Source organism: Spermophilus citellus, assembly GCF_964194105.1.
Source record: "Spermophilus citellus genome assembly, chromosome: 13".
In the NCBI taxonomy this organism is placed as follows: Eukaryota; Metazoa; Chordata; class Mammalia; order Rodentia; family Sciuridae; genus Spermophilus; species Spermophilus citellus.
The window spans coordinates 14,806,564-14,828,061 of record NC_138193.1 but is presented as its reverse complement, the minus strand read 5'-3'; the positions used below and the strand labels follow the sequence as shown (position 1 = coordinate 14,828,061).

Below are 21,498 nucleotides of genomic sequence, written 5' to 3'. Positions count from 1 at the left end.
TGTCACACAGACTGTGTAGTGTTTAATCTACCTGAATTCTCCCTTAAACATCCACCAAGATAGTGCAACCAAAAACCCATAGACAGTATGTTCCTCACAGTCAGGACAACATATACCACGAAATCTCAAATCTAAGTGGGTGCTATCAGCATTTAGAAAGGAAGAATCAGGGGAAACAAATAATCAGATGGACCTGAACACAGAAGAATCCCGCCTGCCAGCCTGTATTCTGGAAATCCAAAAAACAGCAGCCTGAGCCTGGAGAGGGAAGTTAGAAGGACCCAGGGAGGGAGGGCAGAGGGGCATAAGAAAAGGGCCAATTGTCCTGGGCCTTGGAAATTTTTCACCTGACAAGTGAAGCTTCCATCTAAAGCAAAGTCCAGCAGGTGAGAGAGTTCACCAGAAGAGGAATTAAAGTTCAGCAGGACAGGGCCAACAGAAGAGAAGGCAAAGGAGCACACCCAGCAAGCACAGGAGCTGAGGGGGGCCAACAGACCTGAGCAGGATCAAAGCTGTTAAAGCACAGCAGGGTGAGGCTAGGGTGTGTTCAGCTCAGCCGTTCATCCAAGTTCAGTAAAACTAGCTTCACATGAGATAAGAAATAGTAAAGATATTTAAAATTACTATAAAGAGGAGAATATGGGCTGGGCTCAGTGATAGCGCACTTGCCCAGCATGGTGTGAGTCACTTGTTCGATTCTCAGCAATACATATACATAAATTAAAAAAAAAAAGAAAGGTCTAGAAACAACTAAAAAAATATATTTTTTTCTTATGCCTTTATTTTATTTATTTTTATGTGGTGCTGAGGATCAAACTCAGGACCTCACACGTGCTAGACGAGCGCTCTACCACTAAGCCACTACCCCAGCCCCCCAAACAATATTTTTTTAAAAAGAGAATATGGAACAGAATACATTCCTTCAAAAAAATGAAAGCATGTCTAAAAACCATGTCTAAAAACCACCAAAGAACTGAAAGAAAAGGCATTGAGAGAAATTAAGAACATGATAGGGGTCGTGAATAAGCAACAAAAATTAAGAGTTGAAAACTCAGGGAGAAACATGATAGAATTCATCAAAGCTATATATATGATTTTTTTTTCTGGTTTGCTTTAGTATATTGAACATCTTTCTAAAATAAACTATGAGAAAGCCATTCTAATTCAATGGAAGAGATGCTGAAGGATTCAAGATTAACATCCGTTATTAGCAACTTAAAATGGAGAGAAAGATCCGTGAATTGTGCTCGTAGAATTCTGCCGCCATGGGAGACGGAAGGGTCAAGCCGAAAGCCATCCATGGGAAAGATGAAGAAAGATGGGCTCTCAGAGCAGGGGTTTCTGGCTAGAAGCTGTTCCTTGCTCACTGTGTCAATTTTTTCTCCCAGCCTCCTCAGGCTGATTCTCTAGGGTAAGATGGGGTAGATGGTGTTTGCTGTAGTAGAGAAAGAAAGTGGTGGGCTGAACCCAGGGGTAGTGCTGAAAAGCTTCCAGAGTCACACTTGGCTCAGGCTTCTCCAGGGAAGATGGACAGAGGGAAAGGAGGTGCTGGCACCAAGCAAGGGCTCGGTGCAGGGCTCTGGAAAGTTCAGAGGAGCTGGAGGCCCAGGTGGCAGGCCACGCCTGGATAGCAAAGAGAGAGTCTGCAATGCTCATACAAGGGACAGCAGTCCAAACCCTATCACGGATAAGCAGATGGAGTCTGACAAAGACTTGCCCTAACCTGTCTCTCATGTGGGACTGACCTAGCCCTATTAAGCCCTTGGTGGGCAGCCTGAGAGAGCGGGGGTCAGGGTAGCCCAGTGTTGGACTGGACACCATGGGAGACAGACCCCATGCGGTTTCTGGCTCATCTCCATCTCAAAGCATTTGGACATGCACACAGCTGGAGGTGGTCTCCCTGGCGGAGAACTTTGGAAAGCTCCCTCTAGTGAGACTGTGCAGGGGTGGCAGGGTGGGGGTGGGGACGGCCTTGAGAAAGCGGCTGAGGAATGGAGGGATCCGGATTTCCAGAGATTTCAGATGGTCTGATAGGAACCGTGAATCAGTGCTCCGACTTGGGGCTAATTTGCCGAATGAGGTAGTTCCATCCTGACCTCTCTGGGCAGGGTTGGTCAGAGAAGACAGAAGACAGGCCTTCCCAAGACCCACAGGGATGAAAAGTGGCCAAGAAAAGCCAGATTTGGGCTCCCAGAATGCAATGAGAAAAATAGAGAGAGGGCCGTAAAGGATTCTAGGTGCAGGCTGAGCTGACGGCGCCTTCTATCCATGATTCTGATCCTGACATTGGCTTGGAGGCAGAGACAGCCCTTCCCTGTTCTTCCAAAGCCCCTGAGATAAAGGGACCAGCTGGAGGATGGGCTTTGGGGCTTTCAAGGACACAAGTGTGTGACGGCCACCCCTATGGAACTCAGCAGGGACCACAAAGTTCCAGCCTCAGTTTTTCTCAGAGCAACAAGCACGGCAAGGGGTTTGGGGGGGCTTCAGTCTTGGAGATAAGGGCGGGGTTGCAGGTCTGTCTTCTTGGTCTGGGAATATTTGGGATTCCCCAGCTGAGCCATCCAGATCACCCTTCTGGAATTGCCAGCTCTCTCCTCTCTCCTCAGTGGACAGGAGAGTGGGTGGAAGGGCAGCTTCACCCAGCGGGAGCCACCACCCCCTCTCCATGGGACCCCCCAGCCCCTCTCCTGGGCAGGACCCCCGGGGCCGCACAGGCGTGTCTAGATCTCCATGTCCACAGGGCAAATGTTGCCCGTTTTGTGCTCTCTGACCCACAGCTCTCTGTCTTTGGCCGGGTCCACTTTTCAAAGCAGTTGGTCCACAGGCTCGACTGTGCTTTGGTTGAACATATCTGTCTCATGCCATAGCTGTGTGTACTGACACAGATGTTGCCGGATCATCTCCACCCTCTCCACCTCCAGCTGTTCCAGCTCCAAAGTGGTGGTCACCATCTCTTCAAACCACTCGGATGCGCCTGGTTGTAGAGGTCCACATAGCACATGAGGTCATCACCAGCCTGTGTAGACTTTCTCCGTGCCTTCTTGATGTCCTCCTCTGTCTTGTTGCTCAGCTTAATCTCCAGCTGCTGGGTCTTCATCTCCAAGTCTCTCTGCCGCTCTGTGAGGGCTTTCCGGGCCTTCTCCACCGACGTGCAGCGGCTGGCGAGCTGCTTGTGGAGGTCAGCGATATGGTGGTCACACTTTTTCATGTCTTTCTTGAAGTTCTCAAGAAAGTTCATTAGGGGCTTCTCTACCTCACTGTGAAGCTTGGCAGAGAACTTGAGATGAACCTCTGCTTCATCTGCCAGACTCTTCTTCACCTGGGCCCAGGCTTCTCCCAAGGAACCTTCCTCCTGTGCAGCCAAGAAGTTCTGAGAGAGCTTAGCCAAGTTTGTTGCATATTCTTCTTCAATCTTTATCCTCTCTTGGAGGAATTCAGACGTTTCTTTCTGCATTTGTTTGCCTTTCAGTTGCTTTTGGAGCAGCAGTTTGAACCCAGCCACCATGCCATTGCCTTGGGGATCCTTCTTATCAGCCCAGAAGTAGTCACAGTAGCTCCACTCGGTTGGCTTTAGCAGTTGCTGTTCAGGCATGGTGTCTGGGTGAGGGAATGTCACGCAATTTATCATCTTCTCTGTGGGGGTCAACTTTATTTTCAAGATTATATATTTTGTCTTCATTGCCTGAGGTTCCATCTTCCAAATGGTCTTGTCTGTGGGTGATACTTTCCATTGAACTTTTAAGTTGGTTTAGTGATTCCTTCACTTCAAGGATTTCTTCTTTATTTCTTTTCAGGACCTCTAATATATCTTTACAGAAGTGATCTTTCATCTCCTGAAGCGAATCTGTTATTTTACTGCTTAACTCATGTGCCTGCTCTCTTATATAATTCTTTAAGTCGTAGAACAGTTTTACTAAATACATCCTGAACTCCTTCTCTGACATTTCTTCGATGGATTCTCTTATGGGAGCAGCTTGGTTTGTTTTTTCATTTTGTTTGTGTGTCTTCCCATCTAGCCGTGTGGATCTGAGGCAGGATAGTTTCTACTCTGTAGATTTGAAGTGTCCCTGAAGGTTTCCAGAAACTCGCCTAGCATCTAGGCTCCGGTTTCTGCAGTCTCTGCCACACCGCACGACCCAGAAGGCTCACCGACCCAGGACGATGGATGAACTCTATATATTTGATTTTTTTTTAAAAAAGAGAGAGTGATAGAGGGAGAGAGAGAGAGAGAGAGAGAATTTTTAATATTTATTTTCTAGTTCTCGGCGGACACAACATCTTTGTTGGTATGTGGTGCTGAGGATCGAACCCGGGCCGCACGCATGCCAGGCGAGCGCGCTACCGCTTGAGCCACATCCCCAGCCCCTATATTTGATTTTTATCTTTACCATTTTGCCTTAATTTGAATTCAGGAGAAATTTTGAAGGATTATTATATGAAGCACCATTTCCAAATACTTCATTTAACTTTTTTCCTCTAAATCAATAATTTCTGATTTTAGTTTGGGCTTAAGACATATATGTATAAAACCAGAGACTGTATTTCTGACATTTCCTCCTCACACGCAGCTTGCAATGACATGTATAAATATTTTCCTATTGTGTCAAATTTTTATTTACGATATCCTCACATAGAACAACCATCAAAATTCAAGAGCACTGAAATTGTCTCTAGAACAGTGACCAATTCTCACCAGGAGGTGGCACTAAGAGATTGATGTGATTTTGTATAAAGTTGTAGCTTTCCCCCTTTAAATCTGGTTATCAACTACTAACTTCAATTAGTGTTGCTATATGTATCTTTCATTTATTTATTTATTTTAAAAAATTAATAAATTATATTTATCAAGTACTTTTTAAGTTCAAAACAAAATTCAGGGCAATGTACAGAGTTCTTATATCCTCCTTGTCCCCTGCCCACCTCCTTTGTCCACTATCAATATCCCACACTACAGTGAATACGTCCACGTCCACTTTAAACCATTAAAACATTATTTGAACTAGTCGCAGTAGAACACGCCTGTAATCTCAGCAGCTTGGAAGGCTGAGGCAGGAGGATCGTGAGTTCGAAGCCAGCCTCAGCAACTCAGCGAGGCCCTAAGCAGCTAGCTCAGTGAGACCCTGTCTGTAAATAAAAAAATAAAAATGGCTGTGAATGTGGTTCAGTGGTTAAGTTCAATCCCTGGTACCATAAATAAATACATAAATTAAGTAATTTACTTGGAAAACCTTTTGCACCTTACCTGGTGCTAGGGATTGCATGATTGTATAAATTGCTGGTAATAGAATTGGCAGGGATTTTACCTCTTTAGAGCTATTTCTTTGTCATTTAGATTTGTGTCTATTCTATAACTTAATTTCTGAGGAAGATTAAAACTAACATCACTCATTAAACAAATGAAGCAGCATTTGGTATGTGCTATGTCCAAAGTGCAGCCTAGGTAACAGGATCCGTTGAACAGTTCTGCCATGACTTTGGCAGAGGGACACACAGGAAAGAGTTCATGGCACAAGGTAGAAAGAGTGAAGTGACCCAGTGTGGATATAAGGAATGTTCTAGAAACAATTTGGTTGTTTTTCTGAATCCTTCTTTTTTATCAATGTCTTTCATCAGAAGCAGCCCCTGAAATAAGGATTCTAGTGGAAGTAGTTTATTTGGGTAGACAGCTATCCATGAGAGAGGGGAGAATTCTTCTTGAGTCCTGAGTGCCCTGGCTTACTAGATTTAGAGAATTTTCAGCATCAAGAAGAAGAATCCAGGGGCTGGGGATGTGGCTCAAGCGATAGTGCGCTTGCCTGGCATGCGTGCGGCCCGGGTTCGATCCTCAGCACCACGCACAAACAAAGATGTTGTGTCCACCAAAAAACTAAGAAATAAATATTTAAAAAAAGAAGAAGAAGAAGAAGAATCCAGAGCCTTGAAGATTCTGAGAAGACAGAGCTGAGAGTTGGGTGTGAGGGAGCAAGAGATGAGCCATGGGGAGGAGCGTGCCTGCAGGAAGAGGTCCTGAGATCTGCAGAAGGCCCCCGTTTCCAGCTATTGCATGTGAAGAAGCTGCAGTCATTCCTGTCCCTCGGTACTCATGGGGATTGGTTCCAGGCCTCATTGGAGACCAAATCCCTGCATGTCCCAGGGCCTTGGATAAGCTGGCCTGCTGTTGGCAAATATGACACACATCCTCTTGTATGCTTTTAAGTCTCCAGATGTGCATGCTAGGTAAATATTTGCTGTACTGCATTTTTAGGGGCTAATGACAAGAAAAATATTCTGTACCTGTTCAGTATAGATGCATTTTTTTCTGTTTTTCATCTATTGTTGGTTGAATTCACAGACAGCCAAATATACACAAGACTGGGGAAAAAGTCAAGAAAAAGAACAAGAAGAAACATGCCACCAGGGGCTGAGGAAAGTGCCTATTCTCACTAGCTAGCCTAGAAAACTTCCTGATTCTCAGGGCTTGGCTGGGATACGCAAAAGGTCTTGGCATCAACAGTGGGAAATAATAGGTTTTGGTGTAAGTTGGGCTTGAGTTTCTAACTAACAAATCTTTAAAGGAAAATCCAAAAGAAACAGTTTCCAAGTAACTACGTCCTGGAACAAAGCTCATGGGTATCATAGGGATGCAAAAATTGGTTTTGCCCAACAAGGTAAAATCATGATGTCTAACATACAATAAAAGATTATGAGGTACACAGTGAATGATAATATTATGGGACACCCAGAGGAGAAAAATCAATCAATTGAAACTGACCACAAGTGACACGTGTTAGAATGAACTGAAAAGGGCATTGAAAGCTATCATAACTTCTACCATGCGGCCTGCACAGTGGTTTCATTAATGAGGTTCTAGGCATAAAGTTAGTTAGAAGAGATCGAAATAAAACACACAAACCAGTTACCTTATTTATATTGCTAGGTCCGAGATGGCTCACCTCCCTGGTTCCCGCCTCTAGCCGCCCAGCAGGGCAGCGAGGATTACTCTGGGCTAGCAGGAGAGAGAGAGAGCGAACACGCCTGGGAGTAGCCTTTTATTTGGGGAACAAGAGATTCAGGGGAGAATTCCATCCAATGAAGGTTGAGGGGGGGCTGTACTCCAAGGTCAGGGTCAGTGATTGGGTCCCCGGGGTCAGTGGTCAGGCACACCCCACACGGATGGGCTCTCTCATCAGGAAAGGGTCGGGAAAGCTTCGACACAGCCAAAGCGCCTCAGGCCCTTAACGGGAGTCACCCAATCACGTGTCAGAATGCCCCCCCCCACAATAACTGTTTTCCATAAATTCAAAAGGTAAGCAGAGACATGGGAAATAGAAAAAAAGTGAAATCCAATTTTCTAAAGATGAAAAGGCAATGAGGAGATAAACAAGGAGTGGGGTGAATGGTAGGTTGGCTATGGCCGAAGAAATCATCAGTGAACTTGAAGACAGAGTAGAACCAAAGCTGGGCATGGAGCTTCACACCTGTCATCCCAGTGACTCGGAAGGATGAGGCAGGAGGATTGCAAATTCCAGGCCTGTCTCAGCAGCCTAGAGAGGACTTGTCTCAAAATAAAAAAATAAAAAGGACCAAGGCTATAGCTCAGTGGTAAAGTGCCTCTGGGCTCAACCCAAGGACCAAAAAAAAAAAAAAAAAAAAAAAAAAAGGTGGGGATGTGGGGGAGAAGGAGGAGGAGAAACTAACCAACATTTTGGAGGAAAAAAAATTTTTTAAATGAACACACTATTGTGAAGTATTCAGGTAGTCTAAAACATGTTTAGTTGATTAGTTGATCCACAAAAGAGTGAAGGGATAGAAAAAAATACCTGAATAATAGTTGAAATGTTCCCAGACTTATTGAAAGTATAAAAACAGAGATCCAAGATCAGCTGAAGCCAAAGTAAGCAAAAATAAAACAACAGAAAGGTATATCTTAAGCACATTGCATAAATTAGCAAAAAGAATTTTTTAGCAATCCGAGGGGAGAAAAGGTGTTAAGTACAAAGAAAATAAAAAGCCATAAGAATGACATCAATTTCCTCTCTGAAATAATGTAAAGGAGAAGACTGTGGCTGGCGGGAGGGGGCGGTGGCTTTAAAGCACTGACAATCGTGTCTTTCAGCCTCCAATTCTATACCCAGCAGAATTAGCATTGAAAGCAGAGCCATGATGTCAGCAGTCTTGCTCCCCCCCCACCGCCCCCTCCACCCCCCCACCGCCACCCCCACCCCAGAATACTGAATACACAAGCAGGACTGTCTGAGACAGGTACTCCAGAAAGTGTCAAAAATTCACAGAAACCAAGAAAATGCTCAGCCAGGGAAAAGACATCCTCAGTGTGATTGTGGCTCTGAAATGACGTTCAGGCATGAAACAGCCTCTGTCCGGGGGCAGCTGCAGCCTTGTCTTTCAATGGCAGAAGCTGGGTGCTCTGTTCCTTCCCACAGACCAGCAGGTGTGTACCGGACCTTAGTTGTGCATGTGGGTTATAGTTTGGCTGGAGTGACTGAGGGACTCATATAGGTGCTTTTCTCTGTTTTTTTTTTTTTTTTTCTAACTCAGAACTCAGGCAAAAAACTGCAAGGTGACTGCAGATCCACACACCTGGGACTGAGCACACTGACACTGTCTAAGCCCTGGGTGAGAAGGACCTGGTTCTTTGGGAAATAGGACTCCCAGAAGCAGCAGCGTAGGAGGAACTTGGAAAGCCATGCACATGCGCAGGGAAAATGCGCTCTTAGTAAAGACTGATCCTTAGGCTTCAGTCTGCTCCTGGGCTCAGAGAGTGGCCCAGCATCAAACCCCCGCCAAGACTGGGGGAGGCTGTTGGGTTTTGGTTTTGCATTTTTAACTTTTCTTCTTTCCTTGTTTATTCTCAGTTTTGTTTGTTTGCTTCCTCTCCTGGCATTCAAGGAAATCACTGTCAAACAAACGTCTACTTTTGTGAGAGTTTTGTCAGGAATGTTTGATTTTTCCCATTTTTTCTGGATCTACTGAGATAATCTTAAGTTTTCCCTTTGTGCTATTAGTACGTTGTAATTAAACCATTTTTATAACAGATGAGGATATAATTCAGATACCATAAAACTCATCCTTTTTTATGTGGTAAAATACACCCAATATAAAATCTACCATTTTGGCCCAGTTTTAAGGGCACGGTTGTGTGGCATTAAGTATATTCACACGGTGTGACAACTGTCACCACTTTTCTCTCCAGGACTTGTTCATCTTTCCCGATTGAAGCTTGGCACCCACTAAACACTAGTTCTGCATTTCCCCTACCCCCGGTCCCTGGTCCCTGGCAACCACCATTCTTTTTTTTTTTTTTTTAATATTTTTTAGTTGTAGTTGGACACAAGACCCTGAGGCTCGAACCCAGGGCCTCACACATGCTAGGCGAGTGCTCTACTGCTGAGCCCCAGCCCCAGCCCCCTGGCAAACACTGTTCTGCTCTCTGTCTATGAATCTGATCACTCTAGGGACCTCAAATAAGTGGAACCCTATGGTATTAGTCCTGTGACTGGCTTTTCGCCTTTAGCATGATGTCTTGGAGGCTCATCCATGTTGTAGCATGTGTCAGAATTTCCTTCCTTTTTAAGGTTGAATAATATTCCAGTATATGTGTAGATATCACAGTTTCTGTTGTTTTTTAAATTCAAACAAATGATAATTTCTTTCCACCTTTCAGCTATTATGAATAGTACTGCTAGGAACATATGTGTACAAGTTTCTGTTTGGGGCCCAGTTTTGATTCTTTTGGCCACACATATAGAAGTAGAATTGCCAAGTCCTTTGGTAACTTGGTTTAACTTTTTGAGAAACTGCCAAACCTTTTTACAAACCTGCAGGGTTTTACAATCCCATCAGCAATCCCATTAGCTATAGCTGCCGTCACAAAATATCTTCGACTGGTGGCTTAAATCCCAGAATTTTGTTTTCTCACAGTTCTGAGAGATGGAAGTCCCAGAACAGGGTGCCAGCAAGGTTGGTGTCTGGCGAGGGCTCTGCACTTGGGTGGCAAACAGCCACTTTCTCACCATGACCGCTCTATGCACTCGAGGAGGAGAGCAAAGGTGAGCTGTCTGGTGTGTCCTCTTATAAAGACACTAATCAGATTAGAGCCCCAGTCTATGACCTCATTACCCTTACTTACTTCCTGGAAGCCCCCCCCACTTCCAGTAAATACAACTGGGAGACAGGGCTTCAACATATGACCTTGGGAAGACACACTCAGTTCATAATGCCAATGCACAGAGGTTTCAATTTCCCCATATTCTGGCCAGCACTTCTTTTGCCTGACTTTTAGATCACATCACCTCTGCTGGGTGTTCCGTTTGGTTTTGACTGGTAGTTCATTGTGATTTTGACTCGAATTTCCCCAATGACTAACACTACTGAGCATTTTTCATTTGCTTATTGGACACTTGTATACCCTCCTAGGAGAAATGTATAGTCAAGTCATTTGCTCAGTTTTAGGTTGGGTCATGACACCAGGAATTATGGTACATGACTGTAATCCCAGCAACTTGGGAGGCTGAGGCAGGAGAAGTACAACTTTGAGGTCAGCTGGGCAACTTAGCAAGACCATGCCCCAAAATTAAAAAATAAAAAGAGTTGGGTGGGTTGGGGATGTGGCTGAAGTGGTAGCGCTCTCGCCTGGCATGTGTGAGGCACTGGGTTCGATTCTCAGCACCACATAAAAACAGAATAAAGATATTGTGTCCACCTAAAGCTAAAAAATAAATATTAAAAAAAAAGGTTGGGGATGTAGCTCAGTAGTAAAGCACCACTGGGTTCAATCCTCAGTACAAAAAAAAAATATATTGTTTGTCCTTTTATTAAATTGTAAGAGTTCTTTATATGTTCAGGCAACCCCGCCCACCCCCCACCAACTGACAATCTCTTTTGATTTGAATGAAATGATTAAGCTTTTTACATTTAGTGGATAAACAAGAAACTTAGTGAATATGAAGCTAATTTGTAAACTTTCTAACCTTGGAAAATATTATTCAATTCACAAACAGATTAGGCAAAATCTGGAACTGTCACTGTCTTGAAATGTTTAAGCACACTGTCCAACCAGTCGAGTCTGTAGTACTGAGCTGTGTTAAGCCAAAGCTGCTTTGTTGACGGTCAGGCTTAAAAGCAAAACCAATTGTAATTTTTAAAAGGCAACAGAGCAGAGCCGTCTGGAGTCATACACCGAAAAAAAAAATGCAATCCACAGAATAATGAAGGGTAGTCATTAAACAAACAGCAATGGCAACCTCTTTTAAGGAAAGAAGTGCTAGAATCCAGAATGTCTATAATATGTGATCAGAAATATTTAGTTTCACCAAAGATACATGAAAAATATAAGTAAACAAGAAAGTTATTCACTGTGCATCAAAACAAACAACAACAACAACAACAAAGTTGACAGACATTGTCTCTGCAGCTATTGGATTTAGCAGACAAATAATTTATTATGAAAGCACATCTATTTATAGAGAGATCTAAAGAAAACATGTCTTAAAACTTTTAATTTTTTTTAAATGGGAGATTGAACACAAGGGAGCTCAACCACTGAGCCGCATCCCCAGCCCTTTTTTGTATTTTATTTAGAGACAGGGTCTCGCTGAGTTGCTTAGGGCCTTGCTAACTTGCTGGCTTTGAACTCATGTTCCTCCTGCCTCAGCCTTCTGAGCCACTGGAATTATAGGCATGTACCACTGTGCCCGGAAAAACATTTTAGTTTTTACTAAAGGATAGCAATAAAGAAATAGAAGTTATTAAAATAACCAGATGGAATGTCCAAAGTTGAAAAAGTACAGATGAACTGAGATGAAACTCTCTAGGGGATTCAACAACATATGTGAACTAGCAGAAGAAAAAAATAAGCAAACCTGAAGTCAGATCATTAGAGACCATCTAATCTCCAGTGTGGAAGGACAGAGAGTTGGAGAGCTGCACATTTTTATATAAGAAGCAACTGTGTTTGTTGCAACCAGCCATCGGTAACCACGTGGGTAGAGCAGAAGCCTGTGTTCCTATAACTTCTCAGATGGTCACTGGTGTGGTGAGTTTTGGTTTCCAAACCCCAAGTCCTGGCCTGTTAACTGTGAGAGCCAAGGTCTGGGGCCTTCCAGCTCCCTTCAGGGAAGGCCAGTGACTCTTAGTGCTGAGGTTTCTTATAGACCCCAAATGGCATCTGCAGGCCTGACTGAGCTGCTTCACAGTGGCATTTGTGGACCTCAACAAAACGTGTGAGTCGGAGCACTGTGAACAACACTCTTTGAGAAAATGACTCATTTGAAGCCATCTGTTCCCTCCTCTGCACTATCATTTAAGACAGCAAAGCCTATATTGTCGTTGTTTGTAAAGTCCCAATGCCTAGCACAGAGCCCTCCTCTCTGTGAACATGTATGAATAACCAATTTGATTGTCTGTGACCTCATGTGACTGTTGCTCAGAAACACTTTCTTGGTTAAAATTTATAATTGTGCAATCTCAATAAGTTGATCAAAAACTATCATGCCCTTGTAAGTAATCACAGCGACTTGGGAAGCTGAGGCAGGAGGATGGTGAGTTCAAAGCCAGCCTCTGCAAGTTAGTAAGGCCCTAAGCAACTCAGTGAGACCCTGTGTCTACTAAAAATGTAAAAACGGGCTGGGGATGTTGCTAAGAGGTTAAGCATCCCTGGGTTCAATTCCCAGCACCCAAACCAAAAACCTATCATGTTCTTAAGAGTAGGAAGAGTGAACATATATAATTCTTAAGTTTCTCTTTTAAATATTTATACATGAAACTCCATTTTCATAAAGGGTATTACATATGAGAATATCCTAAAGTAGTGGCCGGTGGGTTACAGTTTCTTGAAATAAGCATTACATTTAAAGACCAATGAAGTAACGACACATGCTTTCTTGAGGGAAGCGGCATGGCGGTTTTAAAAGCAAGAAAATAAAATCTAAAAATAGGAACATCTAAATATGGGATCATCACTGATGCCCATTAAAGAAAACAGCACTTCCCGTTTTCCCACTTATCACCTAAAGTCACTGAAGGTCTTTGGAGAAGTGAACTTGCTGCTGCAGCTGGTTTATTTTGGGGTCACTTATTTTCCCATGGAGTCAGCAGAGTTCTGAGTCGGTTTGAGTGGGTCTGTGCCTGGGTGCGGAGAAGTGACAGCCGCCCTGCTGGTTCACACATGAGGACTGGTCTGGCCAGAATCAGTCTGACCTGTCAGATAAGAGGCTGTGGTTTGGCCCATTTCCTGTGTGGGGAACTTATGCTCCTTGGAGGTGACGGAGGCACAGAGAGATCCTCCTCTTGCTGGAGGACAGACACTACCCCATATGCTATTGATAAGGCCCTGCTGCCAGTCATAACCCACATAGGAGGAGGGGCACTTTGGCTCACCTGGCCGGCCTCTGAACCCCAGGAGGAGGTGCCTGCCCAGGAAGGGCGTGGCCTGTGGCTGGCCCTGCCACTGTTGATGCGGGGGATGAGGACCACCTCCTGCATTCTCAACTCCCTGCCTGTGTGTGTCACTGGCTAAGGTGACATTCCCCCTCTCTCTCTTAAAATCAAATTATTTATTAATTTTTGGTGCTGGGGATTCAACCCAGGACCTCACACATGCTCTGCCACTGAGCTTCCTCAACCTGTCCTTCAGTTCTATTTTTGAGCACATTTGTGTTACTCTAGAGGGAGCTGATAACACAATCAGGGAGAATGTTTGTAATGTGACGATGTTGGTGAGTTTGCACAGCATAAGGTGTGATGCCTCAAATACCTCACTAGCAGGTGTGAAGTTCTCTCGAGGCCTCGCCTCCCTGTTCCTTGCACAGGGTGAGGCAGAGGTGCTGTTTTCTGTCCTGCACACTTCAGGAATCCTGGGCCCAAGGAAAGTCAAGTGACCTGCCCAAGACCATCCGAGAAATCTGGCAGGATTCGCTCAGGGCCCAGCTCTTGGGACCTTGCTTCTCCTTTCACTTAGTAAAAAGAGCAAGAAAAGAAAAAAGCCAGGTGTGGTGGCAAACATCTGTAATCCCAGCTGCGTGGGAGGTTGAGGCAGGAGGATCGTGAGTTTGAGGCCAGCCTCTGCAATTTAGCAATACCTTGTCTCAGACTACACAAAAAATAAAAAGGACTGGGGATGGAGCTCAGTGGCTTCAATTTTTAGTACTCAAATAAACAAATAAAAGAAAGAGAAAAAAGAAGGAAGGAAGAAGGGAAAGATTCTCTGCCTGAGTCCCAACCTATAGGAATACTTGTAGTGTTTCTGACATTTATTCCCTTGTCCCCTAGACCTCACAGCCCCAGACCTGGCTCGGCTGAAGACAATGACCCCACTTGGTTCTTCCTGTATTCTTTCCCATTTTTTTTTTTTTTTTGCCCGTAAGAGCCACTCACAAAAGTAATTTGAGTTTATACAACATTGAATGTAAAAGGCTGTTTTCAATTGATGCCCAAGAGTTGCCAATATCCATGAGCCAGGAAGCAGGGGAAAAGGTGTGCAGAGAGAGCTCCTACGGGAAACCCTGAGCCTGGCCCCTGCAGGACTGCTCCACCCACCACAGGCATCCTGCCAGCATCTGATAGGATAAAGTGACAGTCTACCTCGTCCCAGGTGGCCACTCTCCCGCCTGCCCCAACTGGTTTCTTGCATAGGAGCAGGAGAAAAGGCTCCTATGCAACTTCACCTGTTTACTCAGTCAGGCTGATTATCATATGGACTTAGCTGCATAATTAGATGCTAATGAAGCTGAGCAGGTTTTCGCAGGGGACCTCTCAATTCCAGAGAACCTTATGCCTATTCAACCTTGGCTTATGAATATTCACCCCCTAAACAGACAGGTGGGGCTCTACCTTGGAGCTTGCTGGCACTCAGGTCCTGCTTTCACAGTAAACTTGTTCTGCCACTGAAACTGCTCATCCTGAAATTTTCTTCTGGAAGATTCAATAAGAGGTCACCTCAGCTCTAGAGACCTCCTCAGACTCTTGACCCAGGACAAATGGATGGTTTGAAAGTTTCTGCTTTCCAATTTTTCAAGCACTCAAATGTGGCTCAGAACACGGTGGACCCAAAGTGTGCCAAGTCATGGGCGTCCAGTGTCCTCCTCCCTCAACACACCATTTTCACCAATACCCCAGTGCATGGCTGGGAGCTGGATGAAGTGAATCTCTGCCATGTTTGTGAATGTCTCTGTTCTGCTAGGGCAGAACTGGCCGAGACCCCCAGGTCAGGTGGAAAACCAGACTCAACTGTACAGGGTTTGGGGGAGTTATAGGGGTGGCAGGACATTTGAGGAACTATTCATTAAATATTTTTATATTATAAAATTAAAATTAGAAATATAAAATACAAAGCATAATCACTCTGATACTAAATTTACATGAAACTTCCAAATAATTTTTTCCTCAAATTTTATTTAGCTGCTTATGTAGCTCACAGATGTGGCCCTTCCTTTCTATATCAGGTTTTTAAAAAATTTTTTTTTTAATATTTACTTTTTAGTTTTCGGCGGACACAACATCTTTGTTTGTATGTGGTGCTGAGGATCGAACCCGGGCCGCACGCATGCCAGGCGAGCGCGCTACCGCTTGAGCCACATCTCCAGCCCCCTATATCAGGTTTTTGATCTAACCTAGCCACCCTGAATTCCGGATGAAGCCTTTAACAGAAAGTCCTTCAAATCCCTGATGACATCAACAAGAAACTTTGCACAAGGATGTTTTATTCTGATAAAACTAGGGATTGAATCTGATGTTTTATTGATTTTTAAAAATGACCATTTACAATGGGCATGGTGGTGCATGCCTGTAATCCTAGCCACTCAAGAGGCTGAGGCGGGAGTTCAAGGACAGTCCCAGCAATTTAGGGGGGCCCTAAGCCACTTAGTGAGACCGTGTCTCAAAATAAAAAAATAAAAAGGTCTGGGGATGCGGCTCAGTGGTATAGGGCTTCTGGGTTCAATCCCAGTACCCCCTCACCCAAAAATTAAATGAATGTTCAAAAATTCTCAACAATATGAACATCTTTGTGGGACCTAGCTGTCTTTCCCCTGCTTTCACTGATCCAAGATAACGCTGGCATTTCTTATAACTATGCAGATTGTTTCCAAACCCTTTGGAACATTTTGCAGTTAGAGAGGAGCAGGCAATGGGGAGCCAGGACAGGGCTGTGGCAGCTGGACCCCTGACCCGTGTAGACGCTGGTCCCTGAAGACTACAGGGGCCTGAGTGAGCCTGCTCACGAGTGGGGAGCAGATGGTTCTGGGGATGCCCTGGCCTGGGCCTGCTGAGCTGCCCCAGGGGCATTGATGGATCCACTGCCCGGTGGTAAATGACCTCTTCCAGCCCCAGCCTGACCAGCTGTGGAGCAGGGACATTGGCAGTACCTACCAGTTGGAGTTGTCCTGAGGATTCAATGATGGTTGTATCTTACCTGGCATGTGGTAAGGACATCTGTTCACTAAATCAAACTGGAAGGTCCCAGGATCTGGAGTGACCCCCTACTTTGATTTGGATAATGTCCCCCCAAAGTCCATTTGTTAAAGGCTTGGTCCCCAGGGTGCTGCTACTGGGAGGTGATGGAACCTGTGGGAGATGGGCCTTAGGTCACTGGGGGAGTGTCCCTAAAGGGGTCTGTGTGACCCTGACCTGCCTCCCTCTCTAATTCCTAGTTCATGATGTGTGCACTTGACCTGCCATGTGCTCCTACCATGGCCACTGCACCCTCATCAGGGGCCTAACCACTGTGCAGCCCCATCTTGAATCTGAATCTCCAGATCGTGAGCTACACAAACCTTTTCTCTTTGTAAGTGAACTGCCTCAGGTATTTAGTTGTAGTGATGTGCACCTGCCTCAAATCATATACTGAATCAGATGTCCTAAATTTTAGCTCTACCACTCTCTAGGGCACTTAATCCTTCCAGGCCTTGGTTTTCTGGCCTAAACCTGACGCTGGCACTGTACCCACGGTGTAATGACACACATAAAGTGCCTGAAACATGACAAGAGCCCAACAAACAATGGCTATCATGAAGTGGCAGGACGTGGACCAGGGTGTGCTGAGTTCTAGAACTAGGCATCTCCCAAACAGAGAAGTGCCTCCTCACCTATCAGTTCCCTTCTCGATTACTTAAAATCTCTCCAATCAGGTTGTGGTTTTTAACCCTTTATTATTTTGTAGCCCTCATCCGTGGACTCTTGGGGTGGTTTTTCTAAATCTCTAAAGCGCACTGTCAAGAACAGTCAAAACAACTCCTGTGAGATCAGCCGTCAGCACATCCCTTCACGGAGGCACCGAGGCTGGGGGGACCGTGTCTCTCTGGGTCTTAAGTAAGCCCAATGCGTCCCTTTGCATTCATGTTTTATTAGAAAGTCACATCAGAAAACTAATCAGTTACAAAAATTTAAATATTAAATGAATCACACGATTCACAGAGGCACATCAGATTTCTCAGGAAGACGAGAAGCAAAGTCAAATTTGGCATTTCATTTTACAAATATATTTACACTTCAGAGTCATGAAAAGAACTTTAAAAAAAAAAACAACTCTGACTCTGTACAAAAGCGATCACCGAGGACTAGCAGGAGCTTAGCTTTTAAGATCTGCAAGGTAAGTGAAATGAAGGGAGTCTTCTTTTATCAAAATATAACATTCTCTCTTTTCACAATATACATATATATTTTTTTCCTCTTTTAAATAAATATATATTATGTATTTTCATTTTCATTTTTGGGGAGTGCTGAGGATGGAACCCAGGGCCTCGGACAGGCTAGTATGTGCTCTGCCCCTGGGCTACACTCCGACCCTACTCTGGATCTGGAATGGAGATTTACTTGATGATATCATCCGGTGCTGGGGGGCCGTGGGATTGACTTGGAAAGGCACTGGATCCCCCGACGTGGGCACCTATTTGATTCCCGCTTGTCTCCACTCTGCCCGCCTCACACGGGGATTTCTGAGTCTCTGGAGGAGTCGTCTGCGAACAGCAGTTCATCTGACGATGGGTCCCCCAGGGGCAGCGTGCTACAGTGGGACCAGGAGACCCCATTCCTCACGAGTTTGTCCTCGGGTAAAACTCCGTTCCTTCCAGCTGAGTCTGTGGTGGCGGGAGCAGATGCCAGATCGTCCCACTCCTCGCTGCCCCCGTTCAGGATGTACCTTTCTTCCTGCGGGTTGTTCTCATGAACGTCCGCGGTGACCACGCTGACGGCGGAGGTGCAAGAAGCAATGATGGCATCGGGGTCGATGTGCATGTCCAGCTGAGCGGGAGGCGGCTCCTCGGCCAGGCCCTCGAGGCCCTCCAGCGGCTGGGTGTTGACGTAGATGATGTCCGCCTTGTCCTGCGCCTCAGGCAGACTCTCCAAGAGCTTCTCCAGCTGGAGCCTCAGCGCTGAGAAGGTGGGTCGGTCCAGGGGGTCAGTGCTCCAGCAGGAGTACATTATTTCATACCTGAAAGCCGCAAAAGAGAGAATTACCTCCTGGCACCGTTAGTGTCACTCACCCCATTCCATCTGATGTGGGCAGTAGATTACTGTATCTTAGGGACAGAAAGGTGCGGTTCTGATATTTCACACTGAATTCCATCCTGCTGACCTCTGGCCAACTCCACTGACAGGCAGTCCTCTCGCGCCCATAGCGCTCAGTGATGCAGGCCAGGAACAGCTCTTCTCATCTGTCTGCTTTCTGAGCCTTTGTGGACACTGGCACGCGCCTCCAGGAGGTGGAGATTCTCAGAGCACGGCACATAGGGGCCCTGAGGCTGGGCACAGGACCCTGAGATGACCCTGGGCACCTTCCCTGGTCCCCTAGTCCTGATCCTCATCTTAGGCTTAGGAGTTCTTTTTAGTTTCCCTGTTTTACCCTCAGTAGATGGTCATTTAGACTTGGCAGTCAATTTTTATTTGTAATTTTGAGGTTTTCATGGTACAAATCAATTTGCATGACTCTGTTTTCCACAGAGCCTTTCCTGTTTGCAGCCTGAGATGAGCTTTGAGAGACTCGATCCCCGGGGACAGAATGTCCTTTTCATTGCTCCATCGAGGGGCTGCTGCTATGCAACTCACTTCCTTTGATTCCACGTTTCGGGACAAAGTGTCTAATCTGTCTTCCTCCCCCACAGAGAAGAGCAGTGATATCGTTTAGGACTTATTTTCCTTTTGTATTCAATACTTAACGAAACATAAAAACATAAATACAACATTTACAGACACAGTGAGCATGTGTACAGTTTCTCCTGTTCCTATACAAGGGAGATTTCAGGGCGTGGATCAAGGTGATTGACAAGACGCCAGCCCTGGTGGGGAAGAGGAGGCTGGGACATTGAGTGAGTTAGATTTTATGGATGGAAAAAGAAACGTTTGGTCATTGCCACTGGAAGTGGTCATTTTTGTTCTTCGGTTCACATTTTACAAAAGATGTGGCCCTATAGGTTGCCAGAGGACTGTTCAATGGGCACAGAGTTCTAGCTGTGCAGGATGAGGAGTGCTCAGGAGATGGGTGACCTGGGTCACACACTGCTACTGAGTCGTATGCCACATGTATAAGATGGACCATGTTATGCATATTTTGCTATAATTTTTAAAATGCCATCAGATTAACTTGCTAAATGTATGCATTTTTGAATTTACTCATAGTTGTTCAATCTGAGGATGACGGACAGCAGTGTTGGGAGCCTGCTGAGAAATGTCCCCAGCTTCCTTGGCTGGGTGCGCATCTCTACCCTGCCCAGCCAGGCCTGATCCCGGCTCGGCTGCTCGGCCCACGGAAACTCTCAGCCTTTTTCTTTTCTGGGACTGGCCGATGTTGGGTGGAAGTGGAGGAACAGGGGAGTCAGCAGGTAAAGGGGGCTTCCGCGAGGGGCAGGTGGTGTGCAATGGGTCCTCAGTGCACACAGGCAGCCGGGGCCCGGGTGCCCAGGTGCTGGAGGTTAGCCGTGGGAAAGGTGGGCATATACAGGACAAGGCAGCGCTGTGACGGGTGGGGGGAGCCTAGGGTGGAACCCTGATGAGGACCCAGAGCCAGCATTTCTGGGGTGTGGCCAAGCGTGGGCTGAGTGCCTCAGCCTTCACTCCTCCCTGCAGCCTCGTGGGAAGGTGTGAAGAGAGTCCGGCTTAGGTTCCACTAACAGTGAGCGTCCAGCCCCTGGGACACCAGCTGCCTGTTCCTACCACTGACCTGTCCTTTGCATTGACAACCCAAGCCGTTGTGCGGCATGTATCTGTGGACAATAGCTTGCTCCCTCGGCCAGCCACCCACCACACAGGTACACGACCCCACTCAAAGGAAGAACCCGACAGGGTGAGGCCGTCGATCAGATCAAGGGGTGCCCAGCGCCACAGCCCAGCTTCCTAACCACTCAAACACCCTGCCTGTCACAGGTCAGATCCTGAATTTGGGGTTGACCCTCAAGGCAATGGGAACGTGGAAAGGTCATGTCTAGAAGCATTCCGTGACCAGCTGATAAATTTATTATTTATTTGTTTATGGTGCTGGGGATCAAATCCAGGGCCTCATGCATGGGAATCTAGAGCTGTACCACTGAGCCACACCAAGCCTCAGATTATACTTTACAGAGATCTCTCTGATTGGCATCCAGCATGTCCTAGGGGCCTGGGGGCAGGGGGAAGGAGAGAGGACAGGTACCACGCATAGTTACCCACTTATTTCTTCTGTGACACCACTGTGACGCAGGACAGGGAGCGGATGAGCTCAGGCCCTGTCCAGGCCTTGGGTTCTATGGTCTGACAGTATTGGTGACGGGAACAGAGGAGGACAGGGATCTGGAGGACATCTGAAGGCGGAACCCAGCAGGGCAAGAACAGAATGAGGTGGCTCCTAAGTGTCATGTCAGGTAGCAGGACCAGCATCAGTGCTGCACACCATGGTGCCAACCAGTTGGTGGGAAGGTCCTGAGGGCTGTGGGGGACATGACCAGCTCAGCTGGGGAGATGTCCCACAGAGGTCCACAAAGCATCAGAGAGCAGCGTCCCAGGAGTGGGGAGCAGGGCCTGCAGGGTGTGGGGAGGAGTGGCCTGTGAAGGGCAGGACTTGGGAGGGAGCAGTGTGATTGACAGTTCTGTGATTGACATGGCTATGTTTCAGAGTTGACTTGAAAAAACCAAAGAGCAACTAAACAGGAGCGAGTTCATCCTCGCTGAGTCCAGACAGCATCCTGGATGAGAAGCTTAGGATATTCCTTTGGCTTTTAAAAGGAAATGCCCCTGAAGGAAGCACAGGGGTCTCCTTGGGGGTGGGGGGACACTTTTGCTAGCCAGCATCCAGATGTGGGAACAGTGGCCCGTGTGTCCCCGCCTGGCTCCCCAGCCACACTGCAGGTGCTAACTCTGCCACCCTAACGTTTCAAAGAACAGTGACTCTGTAGTTCTGTACTCTGGGTCTATGGAGACATCTTAGAGTCACAATGGGACAGAGCTCAGGCCTTGCAAAGACCCAAGCTAAGCACCACGAAGGTCAACTGCTTTGGGGACAGCTAAGGGAGACATCCTGGTGAAACTCTCCCAGTCAGT

General features: G+C 46.1%; 1 protein-coding gene and 1 pseudogene across 2 annotated transcripts in view; both read right to left on the bottom strand.

The window, feature by feature from the left end:
- Positions 1-2,720: 2,720 nt before the first annotated feature.
- Positions 2,721-3,628, bottom strand: LOC308632472 (growth arrest-specific protein 7-like; annotated as a pseudogene). The gene has a single exon. The product of its transcript is annotated as a growth arrest-specific protein 7-like (transcript).
- Positions 3,629-17,306: 13,678 nt separating this feature from the next.
- Positions 17,307-21,498, bottom strand: part of MERTK (MER proto-oncogene, tyrosine kinase) — a 104,535-nt gene continuing 100,343 nt past the window's right edge. Inside the window, exon 19 of the mRNA XM_081264787.1 lies at positions 17,307-18,421. Within this exon, the coding sequence (XP_081120913.1) occupies positions 17,914-18,421 (508 nt within the window). The 3' untranslated portion in view covers positions 17,307-17,913. The remainder of the gene's footprint in view (positions 18,422-21,498) is intronic.